Source organism: Ambystoma mexicanum, chromosome 9 (genome assembly GCF_040938575.1).
Source record: "Ambystoma mexicanum isolate Mex_15411 chromosome 9, UKY_AmexF1_1, whole genome shotgun sequence".
Classification (NCBI taxonomy): Eukaryota; Metazoa; Chordata; class Amphibia; order Caudata; family Ambystomatidae; genus Ambystoma; species Ambystoma mexicanum.
In genome coordinates this window covers 927,233,932-927,249,028 of record NC_090931.1, presented here as the reverse complement: position 1 = coordinate 927,249,028, position 15,097 = coordinate 927,233,932, and the positions used below count along the sequence as shown (strand labels likewise).

General features: G+C 44.5%; 1 protein-coding gene across 3 annotated transcripts in view; it reads left to right on the top strand.

Annotated features, from left to right (window-relative positions):
- Nucleotides 1–15,097, top strand: part of OSBPL6 (oxysterol binding protein like 6) — a 3,803,429-nt gene that overhangs the window by 1,057,403 nt on the left and 2,730,929 nt on the right. For all 3 annotated transcript variants that reach the window (XM_069616111.1, XM_069616109.1, XM_069616110.1), the window contains exons 5-6: nucleotides 5,139–5,252; nucleotides 5,359–5,529. In XM_069616111.1, coding sequence (XP_069472212.1) covers nucleotides 5,139–5,252; nucleotides 5,359–5,529 — 285 coding nt within the window. The remainder of the gene's footprint in view (nucleotides 1–5,138; nucleotides 5,253–5,358; nucleotides 5,530–15,097) is intronic.

Here is a 15,097-nt window from a genome sequence, read left to right as displayed (position 1 = left end):
ATGATTATAGAGTCAGACGTCAGCAGATCAGGCTGGGGAGTGAGATGTGGTCTGGTAGAGACAGGGGGAAAATGGTCGCAGGAAGAACTAGCGTTACATATCAATTGTCTGGACCTTCTAGCGGGTTCCTTCGCAATTCAGGCATTTTCCAGAGAGAGAGTGAGATGCTCTATCCTCCCCAGAATGGACAATATATCGGCGGTGCGATATATCAACAAGCTAGGGGGGACAAAGTCCAAAATGTTAGCAGAATTAGCCAAGGATTTCTGGCACTATTGTCTACAAAAAGAGATAGCTGTCAAGGTGGAATATCTTCCAGGGACGAGGAACGCAGTACCGGACTGGAACTCCCAGTACCTGACAGACTCGAGCGACTGGATGCTTCACATATCGGAGAAGTCACAGAGGAAGTGGGGTCCGTTCGATAAAGATCTGTTTGCGTCAAGGCTAAACTCCCAACAAGTACTCCAGCTGGAGACTGGATCCAGGAGGAACAGGGACGGATGCCTTCCTGCAATGCTGGGAGGGTCACATTCATTATGCCTTTCCCACCTTCGCGATGCTGGCGAGGGCACTAGCAAAGGGCCGCAGAGACAAGGCAGAAATAGTTCTGGTGACGCCAGAGTGGAGATCGCAAGCTTGGTTTCCAGTTCTGATGGAACTTTCTACGGATTTCCTGCAGAAGATTTCGCACAGAGCAGACCTCCCAGTGAATCCGAAGAGCATGCCTCATCCCCTGATTTAAGACAACACCCTCAGACTAATAGCATGCAAAGTTTCAGGCACAGATGGTGCCTGTCAGGCCTTTCAGAAGAAGCTACTGAGCTCAACAAGGTATTGTGGGATCCATCCACAATCCGGAGCTATAGTGCCGCTTGGCAAGCCTGGGAAGGATGGTGCAGTGGGAGGAGTGTTTCTCCCTTTTCAGCTCCTATAGAGTGCATACTAAATTTCCTAGCGTCACTATCGACAAGCGGGAAAGCCTTCAGAACAGTTGGTGTATATAGTACTGCTATTTCAGCAGGGCACGAGTTAGTGGATGGTCAACCTGTAGGGGAGCATCCAGCAGTAGTCCGATTGATTAAAGGTGTTAAGATGACAAAACCTCCAGAGCCCAGGTACTCTGTACTGTGGGACGTTAACAAAGTGTTACACCTATTCGAACAGTGGCCAAGGAACTACCTGTTGTCAAAGAGACAGCTATCCGGGAAGCTAGCTACGCTACTCTGTTTAGTCTCATGCAGAAGGTTATCAGACGTAAAGGCGCTAGAAATCGATAGGAAGATCTTCTACCCCGAGGGTGTAGTGTTTAACATTGCGCAGCAAACTAAAACTAATTCTAAAGTCATATCTTACCCTTACTTTCCTGACAACACTAAGCTTTGCGTTGCAAAATGTATTAAATGTTATGAAGCAGCGACAGCAGCAGATAGGCCAAGCGGGGTGAAGCAATTGCTTATAGCGCGCAGGAAACCTTTTAAGCCTGTAGCCTCTGCTACCATAGCTAGATGGGTGAAAGAAGTCAAGGATCAAGCCGGTACAGACATTTTTCGGAGCACACTCGACAAGAGGACCGATGGCTTCAGGGGCTTTTGCAGCCGGCGTTCCTCTGCAGGAGATTCTGAAGGCAGCAGATTGGTCTGATGACTCAGTTTTCAGAAGTTTCTGCTTTAAGCCCGTGGAGAATATTGCCTTGGCGGTAATGCAGAGCTTTGAACAAGCATAATGCTCGCCTCCGGTCTTGTCATAGAATGAAGATTGCCAAAGCGCTCAACGCAGGAAGTCTTGATTCTATTAAAGACACGGAGGCAAGCATTATCCCTCCCTGAGGGGATTACGCTAAAGGAAGTCATGAGAGTTGGGAAGAACTAACATATTTCTTCCAGGCGCAGATATGATGAAAGCAATGAATTCCCCTCCCTAATGTATCATCTCTCTTTTATTTAAGGGGAAGAGCAGAAAAACTCGCGAGATTAATATGAAGGCGAGTCAGGGCTGCATTTCAGAGGAGAGAAAGACAGGCAGCGAAGTGCACAACAGCCTAAGAACTACACCAAGACATATGAAAGTTTAAGTCATCAAAAAAGAAGAGGAAAGCACTTGTTGTCAAGAGGAGTTTATGCCAGTGGGAGTGCTCTCATTGGAGGGCGAGACTGAGGCAGGGACTAGAGGCAGCAGAGAGCCTCATGGGAGTTGTAGTGGAGTCCCAGTTTGAGACTGTTTTCTCTCAGATTTTTCCCAAAAAGTTAATTTTATAAAATAAAAAAAATGAAAGTTTATTAAAAGAAAAAAGTTTATATTTGAATTGCTGTGTTTGGCAGTAATAAAGAAGAAAGCATAATGCTCGCCTCTGTGTCTTTAATAGAATCAAGACTTCCTGCGCTCAGCGCTTTGGCAATCTTCATTCTTAGTCATAACGGACAGATGGATAAAAAAAGTGAGGTTTCACAAATATTTGTTATTACAGGGACAAATGGCACTCAACTTTCAACTATACCCATCTGTGCGACAACACGGCACAGATGGTATTGGCAGACAGCCGGCCCTTAAGTTGAATAAAACACTCCTCTTATGCATATTTTGCCTGTGACTTTGCCTGTGACCATAGTCTAATCCAGAAAATCATGGGTTTAAGATTGATCACATCACGTATGTAATCCAGTCGTAGTTCATGGTGGAGCAAATATGTCAGAGTGCTTTTAGCAACTCCAATGAGATATCATAGGAACTTATTTTCCATTAATTGAATTGCTTGTGTGGAAGAAAAACCCCACACCTCAGCCCCATACACACATACTGGTATAGGCCTGACCTGATAGATGGTGAGTACAGTATCAGTGGTTAAAATCCCCATGTCTCTGCCAAGCTTAGTGATTGGACTGTTGTCCTGTGCAAATATTAAGGCTGCACTGTTAATATGATCACTTCGATTTGCTCCACCGTTGAATAATATACCCAAATAATTAAATGTTGAGACCCATTCTAGTTTTCGACCAGAAACAGAGATAAATTACGGGCAGACTTGACCACACACATGAGTTTGTTTTTTTCAACATTCAACAACAAGTCTCTCGGGTCCATACATCTAAGATAATCAGCTATGTATGAGTTTCTGCCCCTAAAATCGCCAATCGTTTTTTACCGGCCCTGATGTATGCCGATGACACCATGATCCTGCAAGAACCTGTAGTGCCTTGCAACAACTTATGACGGTATATACCACATTTATGAATTCTCCAGCTTTAAAGATGAATATCGTAAAATCAGCATTATTGCTATGCCAAGTAGGCAATAGAGTCATTAAACGACCTACAATCTACACCAGGAACTCTAAAATTCCATGGGTGTCAGAGTTCAATTATCTTGTTGTCCGGTTTACTTCGAGGTTGAACGGTAATGCTTTGCTCATGTATCAAAACAATGTGTCAAAATCCAAGTCCATTGGGAGTATATCATATGTGAATAAAAATGTTTTTAAATGGAAAACGGAAATATTTTTGTAATTTATCTGCACCTAATTATTCATACACATTAAAAGATACAGGTTTACTTCTTCTAAACTGGCAGTAATAATACCAGTTTCTTCCTGTGGTACTACGTGCACTACTGTTCCAACAAATCCATTGAGCTGTGGGTGAAAGCAGGGGCACATGGTTCTTTCTACATGTCTGTCTCATTTTTTTTGTTGGGAGTTTTTTTACTCCATATTTTTATTTTTTGTGAGTATTTGGCTCTTTTTAGGGAGTACAAGTGCCTGATACACCACTTATCTGTCGGGCGGGCAACAATCCATTGGCGGAATATTACGATCCATGAAAACTTGTAGGGCCCAACCTGTGAACATGTCTCTGGAAGTGTATTGATCTAAATCCCTGGCTGTTGCAAGATTTGGGCTGAATTGATAGGGCATTGTAGATCTTCCCAGCTCCAAATTATTGAAAATAATTTTCTAAAGAAAATGTTCGGCCTTACACAATCATCGAATTTTGCTGCGCTTTCTGAATTAAACACACCATTTTTAGAATACGAGCTTTCCCTGTAACCAGTTTATCACAATGCGATTGTGGGGCAATGACCAGGCAACTCTGACCCACTTCCTTATCAGCACTATTTCAACAAAACTCTGTTACAAAGAAATCCCATGGATTCAATGCATAAGAAATGTGTCCTTAAGAATAAATGCACTTAATCATTTTACAAACCCAACTGAGACACTGAATTTTACCAAATTAAAATTGCACTTTCAGCTCTTCAATCAAGCCAATAGAGAGTCCAATGAATTAAGGAAATCATTTAAATGCATATGTACAATATTGTCAACTATCTGTATTCAGGGTTACCTGACTTGGAGCCATTATCAGAAAGGCAGGCATTTGATCACGAGAGCGAGACTAAACTATGTCCCTCTAAAAGCTGTCACAGCCACATGGTCAGGTGAGGATGGAGTGCCCAAGTGATTGTTATGCAAAGCACCTATTGCACATTCCTTTTCCTGGCGTACGTTGTCATCAGGAGGAACACCCTGAGAATAATTCTTACGGAGTCGGGTATCCGCCAATGTTGTCCTGCACTTTATTTTTTACTGATTGTGGAAATTAACTTACTTTCGACGTGCTCTTAAGATTAAACAATCACATGGGAGACCAATAGGCTAATTTAACCCTCTTGGTTGTAATACAATATTTCAAATGACGTGATCTATTCCGACGAAAAGTCATACTTTTATATCTCCTTTTCATCCATTTTCTTATGCATGGTTTTTATCTGTTATTATTGTGTTTTATGTTTTTATTTATTACAGTTGAATAAATGTTTGATTGAATGTCTTACATAAAATGTATACATTCGGAACTAGCAGCCATAACAATGAGTTTGCATTGCTGAGCAGTACATTAAATTAATGTTCAGTTTTTCTGGATTTCATCATTTGTTTTAAAGGTGGAAGTCTCTGTTTATTGTGCAATATACTAGCAATACCAGTGTTAATGAAGATGTCTCTGTCTCCTGCTCAAAACATGCTATGCTGATTTCATTTTCTTTTTGAAATATCTGATGACAAAACGGAATGCAAAATGACATCATGAGCTCCCTTCATTATCTGATGCCAGCACCCCTAACTACATTTCCTCTCATTTCAGACACAAAAAGGCAAACTACATGGAAGTATTGATGTCGGTTTGTCAGTTATGTCCGTTAAAAAGAAAATGCGCAGAATAGACCTTGATACAGAAGAACACATTTATCATCTGAAAGTGAGTTTCTTATATTGTCTCAGAGACTGCTACATCCCTCTATTATAATCAGCATCCAAATGTGCTTTTTTCTTACCTCATGTCACACAATTATTTTATTCTTCAGGTGAAGTCTCAAGATACATTTGATGCATGGGTTTCAAAACTTCGCAATCACAGGTTGTACCGCCAGAATGAAATCGTAAGGTCACCTAGAGACACCAGTTGCCAAATATTTCCTTCAACCTTAAACACAGACTCTTCACCAGCTACAAATGTTGCCTCACTTGATGAAAAGGTAAACTCAAATTTTGGCTGCACAAAACAATTTAAAAACTGCAACTGACGCACTCAATTTGATTAAAGCCTTGTAAGATTAATATTGTGGGAGCTTAAGGGGTACTTATTATCAAGGTCTGACTCTATTTGTGAACAAGCAAATGGTAAATATAACAGGTGTTTACTACATTTCAGATCAAGCTCAAGGTTTAACCCTCTAAAAGAGATGAGGGGAAACAGCCAGATAAAGATATGTTGCAATATTTAGTAAATATGAACTATGTGCCTTAATTACAAAGGGTCCAAATATAGCATTCTGACTACAAATAAGTGTTGCCATCCATTAGGAATTAGGCCCTTAAATAAAAGCTTATTCTGGGAGACCATTAAACTCTGTGAATCATGTTGGTTGTTTTTGGTGCTCTGAAGTATCTCAGATTCGTCACTTGAGCGGGGTCTTCACCACGCTCAAGAAGATAATTTTATTTTTTTAGACTTCAGCTTGCTTCAATCATTCTGGCCTTATGACACAGTAGAGAAAAGTACAGGTCCGAGGCCAAGGTTGTTGGCACTAACTTCATGATTCTCCTGATTTTCCCTGAAAGGCGTATTGAGGCAAAAACTCGTGGTTTGGTAGAGCGCTGCAACAGATCTTTCAAGGCAGACTTCTGTTGGTAAATTTTCACATTTTCTCGACCATTAAAATTAGAGCAGATCTTCCAGGCATTGCTTCTTTGAGTTTCAAGACACTTGGCATCCAAAGGATAGATGAGCCCACTGATTCAAGCAACAAGGCAGACGAGACACTGCTCCACAAAACCAATAACACTTCCCATAATGAAAGATTTTTACTTATCCCAGGGACTTCCTCCATAGCAATCAAATCACTGGTATCTGCAGAAATTATTGAAATCGAAAATACCTACTGCAAAATGACCAAATTATTTTGGTCGAATTTGTTACAGATTTTGGTAAATCTTTAGTAAAAGATAGTTGGAGTGTGGGGTACTGGTATAGGTTAAGGTAGGGGGAATTGTGTGGGGGACGGGGGGTCTTACCCAGCAATAATAAAAAAGAATTTTTAACAAAATAAATTCTGTCATTTTGCAGTAGGTATTTTATTTTTCGATCAATTCACTGTAATTCCAAATCACTATGTACTCATTTAATTTGTGCCGCTTTAGCAGCCAGGTTTCTCTCATTTGCCTGGTTAACAAGGTAATTGGCATCTGCTTTAGCCAATACGCTGACTAAACCTTACACCTGCTCTCTTTTTTAGACATCAAGTCTAAGTGATGAATGCATTTGTCACTTATCGACCTGATTATGGTAAGATAGAATTGTACTCAAATTTCCTAGGAAGGCGCATACATCGACTGCATTGGTATAACTGCCCTACTTTATAGTTTCTGAAAGAATGCAATTCAAACCCCTCTATGTAGCACATAATACCTCCACCTCAAAGGTACTATATGCCTGTAGTGAAAAGGGTATTTGCACTCCTGGGACCAGCCCTTATTGCAATAAATTACCCTATCACACCCCCATACAGGTTATCCATGCAACGGCCATGAACACAATGTTGAAGAAATCACACCTTCATCCTAAATTTAGCATTTATTTAGACAGAAAGCACAATATAAAAGAACAGTACATTTAGCATCAATTTGGACATAATGGAATTCAAGTTGGAGAAATCACACATCATTAGAACACAGTCTTACGTTCCTTATATCTTAGCACTGGGGGACCCTGGTCATCTTAAACGCCAGATGACAGCGCCACAAGGAGCCGCAGGAGCAACATCAAGGTCTGGGCATACAGCAGTCCATGGAAGAATCCCCCCTGAGTCATGTGTGGATGCATTCTTTTACAGTCATGCTGGCAATCAGCATGATGCACTATGCTAGAATGTTCTCAGTGCAAGCATGTTTACTGCTGGAAAAACCCAACTTGCTAACTCTCCAAGACGCTCCTTCCCCCAAAGCCCATCTGCAACTAGAGGAATGTTTCTTATCAGAGCGCGCAAGGCCGTACCATTTCTTCTCATGCGAAAGAGGGCCTGTTTATCAAGGCTGGCAGCGCGACGGTTGCAAAGAAAGAATGTTCCAGCTTGCAATAATATACATTGCCATTAACCCCTAGTGGGCAAGCTTTACCGGCCCTGCCCTTTGCTAGCTAGTGTCATAATGCTACAAGGCAAGCGCTATATAGGTGCTATAATGCTTCAAACACTCAAATACAGGTCTCTATTGGCTACTAAACTTGAGCTTACCATCCACCCCTTTGAGGCCTGCACATTCAATGTAGCTCCTTATGCTACTAATGTAGGCGCTACTAACACAACACATTACTAATTCATCTATAATTATCTGTTTCAGCATTTAGCACATACTTTGAATAAGCTGTTAGTCTTAGCTGTTAATACAGCCACCTAAGGAATATGGTTAGCTCAGCAGGCTACTGCACCCGCGAAAATGCACCTTTCCGTTCCACTACAATGCCTTACAAAGAAATTGAAACCGTATGTCTTTTGCTGCGTCCTTGGATATTTAAATGCACATTCATTGGTCCCACATACATTTCGACTAACTAAATAGGGTGGCTGTTCTTTCTCAACTCAATCAGCCCTTCTTTAAAATGCCCTACTAGAATTTCTTCAGAAGGAAGAAAATGACTTGTCTTTTAGAGTGCAGTTGTTACAGGCTGGTAAAACATCAACATATCACTGTGTTTCCAGAATAGAGATTCGTTTAAGAATGCATTCCCTTTTGTGTACCGGCTAAAACCGTTTTTAACAGCATTTAACAGTATGGTTAACAATATATAAGAGAATGGTCTGATGGGAGCAGGACGATGCTGCTTTGGCAACGAGCTTTAAAAGGGCCCTTGTCTCCTCCACGCACAAGAGAGTGAAGAGTGGTGTAGCTGAGATTTTACACCCTATTTTTGTGTGGTGGCAGTGGGAGCTAGGTAAATGAGACCTGTCTGTAGGAGGCCAGTGATGGGAGTGCACGGTTGCAGGTTGGTTTGGTTTTTAATACCTACTCCCCCAGGCTTCACCTGAGTAATTAACCTCCCATCGCCTACCACCTTACACTACACGCACATACCCCTCCCACAGATGGACGCCCCATGACTAAAAGTATGACTAAGCACTCCTCTTTAGCTCTATCAAATTCACACACATCAGAGGTTAACCATACGACCAATTGTGTATCAGATTTTGGGCTTTCCCTATAGATAGCACTCCACTAAACCCATGGAAAGCACATTGACACACAGGAACCAGGTACTTCTGAACTGCACGCATCACTGCCACATGTTTCGTATCAGCCTTTCCCACTGTCCCGCTAATGACCCCCACCCTGTTTCTCTTACAGAGCCAAGCACAGCGAGGCCACCAATAGTGGCCAGAGGGCACTATACAAGACCACTTACATTACATGTGGCTTCTGCTAGATGACGTGGAATGCCATCTGTGGTAATGGGGTTTTTGAAATACCAAAGTCTCATCCAAAAGGAGGGAAGACCTGAGGTCCACATGAAACTGAGACAGTCTTCTCACCTCTCACCCCATCCCCTCTGGCATGCCTGTTATGGATGCTCCTTCCACCTCGGGAGCGACTGGTATGTTTCTCAGGCTGAAGAAAGAGTTCCTTAAGGGAAAGACAGAGCCGATACAGAGCACTACCTCAGTAATTGAGTCTGGGGCCGACTCGAGTACAGACAAAGGCGTCATCTGATGCAGGGATATCCGGTTTCCCATGGGAATGCAGAATGATAATCTGAATGGCACCTTCAAGCCGGAGGACCAGGTCAACCCGAGGGCCTTGGACTGGACTTCTTCCCTCAACATGGCATTGTAGCTCAATAAGAAGCTTAGAAAATTGTAGGACAAAGCAGTTTGCCCCAGACTGAGGGTTGAGTGGCTGCCCCCTGTCATTGAAATAGATCCCAGAATGATCACTTTCCTGGGCAAGTCTGTTAAAGACACTAGGTATGCCATTGCTATAGCTTGGAAGTTTTGCCCTGCCAGGACAATATTAAATGTGGTAGGGCAAAATCCTGCATTTTGCCCAGAATAACAAAGACCTGAATTTGCCCGTCGACTCCACCTTGCTCTCGAATTGGCCCCCAAGTGCCATCTTTTTTCTTAGCAATATATAATTCTGTCATAGTGACAGAGCAACGCTTTGGTGACCTGATGAAAACAGATACTAGGCTCAGAGATCTGGCAATTCCTGAAGCAGGTGTGGCGCTCAAGGTACCCTCTTTTATTACTCCTTCGCTAGTGAGCTGGCCCACATCCAGGGGAACATTCAATGCCATTTTGAAGGCACAGTCTTCCATAACAAAGTTACTCTTCTGAAAGATTTTTCAGGAAGTTGGCAGAAGTACAGGGCGTTCTGTCAACTGTTATTGGCTGGACAGAAAGTTTCAAACAAGCAGAGCAAACTCGATCTACTGATTAGACAATAAAATGGACTCTTCCCCTCTCAGGGGAGGGGCACCAGAGGGAGGACCTGGCGAAGGACACCCCATCAACGGGCTGCCAGTACAGTTGGGTCTATCCTACGGACCAATTCCTCCTGTGAGTGGTCATTCACAGCTATTTCAAGAGAACTGGGACACCTTGTCAGACAAGCCATCAGTGTTTCATTTGCAATTCTAGGTTCGCAATAGAGCAGGGTCTCTCAGAAGCTGTCTTCTGTGAGGAAAAGTGCATGGAAGAGAAAATACAAGAATTGGTGAGGAAGGGTGTGCTAGTTGAAGCGAGACAGCAGCCCGATGCTTTCATCAGCAAACTCTTCCCCATGAGGAGGAAAAGCATGGTGGGACCTGTCATGAATCTCAAATAGTTCAATGACTGGGACATGTATCAACATTTCAAAATGGAAGGGATTCCTTTGCTGAAAGATACCCTGATCAAGGAAGATTGGTAAACTTACCTAGACTTGCACAATGTCTTGCTTGCAGTTTCCATAGGTAGGACAGTGCTGGGAAACTGAGAGCCTGCCCTTCCGTCTTTTTTCCGTAGCATGGTGCTTTACCAAAGTGTTGGCCATTCATGGACCGTCTGTGGATCAGAGCAGTTATGCTTATTATGTATCTGGACTATTTCATTCACACATCCCAGGCAAAGGAAATGCTATGGGATAAGGAGAAGATGACAGACTGTACAGCTTCTCTTTATTTTGTGTTTTCTAGTAAATTAGGAGAGGCTGGTCCTGGGGTTCTCAGTCTGAAGATGCATTAGCGCATGTCTTCACTTGCGCCAAAAAAGTGTTGACAATCTGCCCCATAGTCTAAAGACTGTTCTTATACTGGTCAGATAATTCATTTTTTTCCAAAAAGGCGTTATCTGGAAATTTGGTGACACTTATGCATTCAGACGAACTTTGAGGGTAGCCATGGTAATGCATTTAGATGATTTCCGAGGGTAGTCAATGTATTGCAGCTAGCTGAATTGTGAGTGACAGGCTCCACAGCACCAAGACGCGAACCAACCACCTCTGCTATGGTTTTGGGCCCTGCAAGTCGAGGCTTACACAGTGTTCCGCAACCCCAGCAGGGAAGGAGGGCTAGGGTGTCGCTGGTTGGATAGGAACGGGGGATGAGGAAAAACCGGTAAGAGGGTTAGGGAGAGGTTATGGATGCGAAAAGGGACATAGTGCCACGTAACACTTGCACATCTTTTCTCTGTTGAACTGTACTGTATCACGCATGCACTACACACAATGCCCACCCCTGAACAAGAGCACAACAAGAAAGGCAGTTACAGGATGCAAACACTTGGCTTTGGGTGGTGGTCAATAGGATTGTCCCTGGTGTCTCCTATCGTGTTCCAGCCTGATCACTTTGCAATAGCAGTTCAATGCTGCAAGAAACATTGCAGTTTGTACAGCTGTGTGTGTCTGCTGCACGTGGCTTCACATGCAGTGACTTCGCATAGGTTAGTTAGCAGTTAAATGCCCGCACGTGGCTATGCCGCATGCAGCTTCATGTGCCCTGATTTTGCAGTAGTGTAAACAGTTAAATGGTCGCACGTGGCTTCTTCACGTGCAAAACATGCGTGGGTCGTGGGGGCCACATGTGGCTGACAAGCATGCATTTATGCGCTGTTAAACATGCACTGGGGCCGGGTGGGGGTTAATGGGTCCATGCAAGGCTTTCTAGGCTTTTCGCTTGCTTGGTGCAGCATGCAGCGGGAACCGGCACTTATCTCAGTGGGAGGCAGGGGCCAGAACTTGGGTGGGGCTGGGTCGTCTGCACGACACCCTGCTCCCTACAGGTAGCTGAAGCACTTGCAGGACTTATCTGAGGCATGCAAGGGGCTGGGCACTCAATCCAGTGGGGCGTGGCCCCTCGCCTGTGGGTCTGGTGCCAGAGCTCCTGAGGACACATCTTGCTGGCGTGAAGTCTCGTGCACAAGCCCTGTGCTTCCTGATGCACGCATGTGCGATGCGTAGCCACTCCCAACATGGCCTGCAGTTTGTAGTTTTTGGCCAAGGAGCTTCTGTGGGAAATGCAGTCCTGTAGGCATGTGCCCAGCAAAGAGGGCAAAGGAGCCTTTGTAATGGCCTGATGGCTTTTCTAGTTAGGCATGCTTGTTTTGTGTGCGTTTTTCTTTTGTTTCCTGTGGAGATTGCACCCAAGGCGGTGTGTTCCTGTCTTTTAGGCCTGCTCATGCACCCCCCCAAACCCCCATACCTTCAGCTCTAACAGTACTCCACTCCCCTCCACCCCCCTTTTCGGAAGGGTCTTGCTTTGGACTTATTTGGGTAATTATGGTGGAACATCTGTAGCAACCTTGGTGCATGTTCATTACTTGCTGGCTCCCAAGAGCGATCCTCGGGGCCGTATCCCACCCAATCTAGCAAATAGTACACTTGTCCATTCTGTCTTCGTTGGGAATTTAGGATTGCCTGTACCTTATACTCTGGGTGGCCCTGTACCATTATGGGTGGAGCTACTTTGTTGCGGATGGTGGCCCAGGCTGGTTTTAGGAGGGCAACGTGGAAAGTCAGGTGTATTTTCATTGGGGCTGGGAGGTCAAATCTTACGTCCACTGGGTTTATAACTTTATTTATATTGAACGGGCCTATGTATCGTGGATCCTGCACGTGGATGTTGCGGGTGGACAGCCACACACGACGGTCCACCTGGTACAGAGGGCCGGATCAACAGTGTTTGTCGCAGTAGTGTTTGTAAGAGACTTTTGCAGAATTTAGGTTAGTTTGGATGTTTTTCCAGATTTGTTGGGCATGTAAGTATTGTCCAAACCACGCCGGTAGATCAGGTGAGGGCGGTGTAGCAGCGATGGCCAAAACCCGAGGATGGCACCAGCATAAGCTGTAAAACGGAGTGTGTTTGGTTGAGCGGTGGACAGTGTTATTATAAGCTATCTCCGTTAACCAGGTGTATTGGACCCAAGATGTTTCTGCATTGGTGGTGAAACATTGCAGATATTGTTCAAGCCCTTGATTCATCTTTTCGGTTTGTCCTCAAGTCTCTGGGTGATACCCAGAGAATAGGCGTATGTCTGTACCCAATAGTCTGCAGAACGAGTGCCAAAACTGTGATGTAAACTGCAGACCCCTGTCTGTGATTACTTGGTTTCGCACTACATGTTGCAGAATGAGTTCAGTAATTTGTCCAGCTGTGGGAACCCCTGCACATGGAACTAAGGGCCTCATCTTAGTCAGAGAATCTACGGTAACGGGTATTGATGTATAGTTCTGCACTGGTGGAAGGTCTACTAGAAGGTCCATGGTGACCGTATGCCAGGGTGCTGGTTGCATGGGTAAGGGCTGTAGAAGACCAGCAGGCCTTTGATGACTAGCTTTATTCCTGCTACACACCTCGCAGTCAGACACACATTGCCATACATCTCGTTGGAGAGTGGGCCACCAAAAATGTCTGGCTACCAGTTCTTGTGTGTTATGTATACCAGGGTGGCCAGCTAAAGGGGTATCATGGCACCACTGTATAGTCTTCTTTTGTAGCTCTCTTTTAGGCAGGTATAAAGCATGGGCATGAAAAGGGAGCCCATCAACTAGATTGTGGTGTACACCCGTCGTATAGATCCATTGTTGACACGGCCTTCTGCAATGTTTCAAATATATTCATGTGTGTGACCGCCCCTATGATCTGTACCGGAGGCACAATTGGTTTTGGTTCTTATCTGGTTTCTTTCTCCGGGGGTTCTGGGTAATGTGAAAACATATCTGCCTTTCGGTTATCGCTTCCCGGCCTATAGGTGATTAGAAAGTCAAAGTCAATGAAGAACAACGCCCAACTGAGTTGTCTGGGACTGAGTGATTCGGCTGTTTTGATAAACTGGAGATAACGGTGGTCAGTTATTACTGTCACTGTGTGACGTGCTCCTAGCAGTTAATGCCGTCATTCTTCAAAACCGGCATTGACTGCCAACAATTCCAGATCTGCTATAGTGTAATTGGTTTCACCAGGTAGGAGCTTTTGGGAATAGTAGGCTACCGGATGCAGCAGTCTGGTTTGTGGGTTCCTCTGGGAGAGCACGGCACCCAAGGCATAGCTGGAGGCATCCGTTTCTACAATGAACGCTTGAGTTAAGTCGTGATGTTTCAGAACCGCAGCGTTGGTAAACACCTTTTTGTCATGGCCACTGGTCCGAAAACACAGACCCCGCACCAGCAGGGGACGAGGGTAAAGGGTAACACAACTTTTAATTGTCCCTTTGGGACAGTAAAGCATAGAGGGCCCAGCTGAACTCAGTCCCGGTGCCTTTGGCGCCAGGCTCATGAACAAATGTAAGCTGACACACTTTATTTGGTGCAAAAGTACTTTATTTCACCTGCAGGAACTTCCACGTGCATTTATTCGGGCGTGGCTGCTGGGGAAAACTGGATTGCACGTGCATAATCCTTTAGGAGTTGCAGGGTGGGGCCGGTAAGACAAGGCTAATGGGCGTGGCCAGAGCTAGACTATGTAATTCCGCTCAGCCTTCATGCAAGCACTTCACGTTATTCTGCACTGATGGCAGCGTAACGCTCACCACCGCCTGAGCGCATTTTACCTTTGATTCCAGCTACCAGCCTCAGCACTTACCTTGGGACCTGTTCTCGTCAGCACGCATCACTGCTGACTCTGGCATTCATCATCCATCTCCAGACCTCCGGAAAGCAGCACTTCAACCCTGACATCGCGGTACGGCGAGCAGTTCATCCGGAGACAGCACCTGCAAGAGAAAAAGATAAAGACAAGGTTAAAAATTACAAAGACATTACGTTTAAGGTCGCTCTTTCGACAAATCTTCGCGCTCAACCTTAAACCAACACTCACCTGCTGTCGAAGCATCGTGGACACCTTTCTCTTCCATTTTGGCCTCGCTTCATGCACCGCAACTACCGCAGGGCCACAATTTCACCTGTTGGAAGAAAGCAGAAGAGCGACGTCATTAAGACACAGACAATAATCAGGAACTAACATCACAATGTTTTAAAGCCATAAGACACTTACCATCAGGAGTGGCTAAGCCACAGCTGGTCTGGGCTGCCACGTACAATGGGTCAGTGAAGGAACTCGTTCCATCAAGAAGCGCC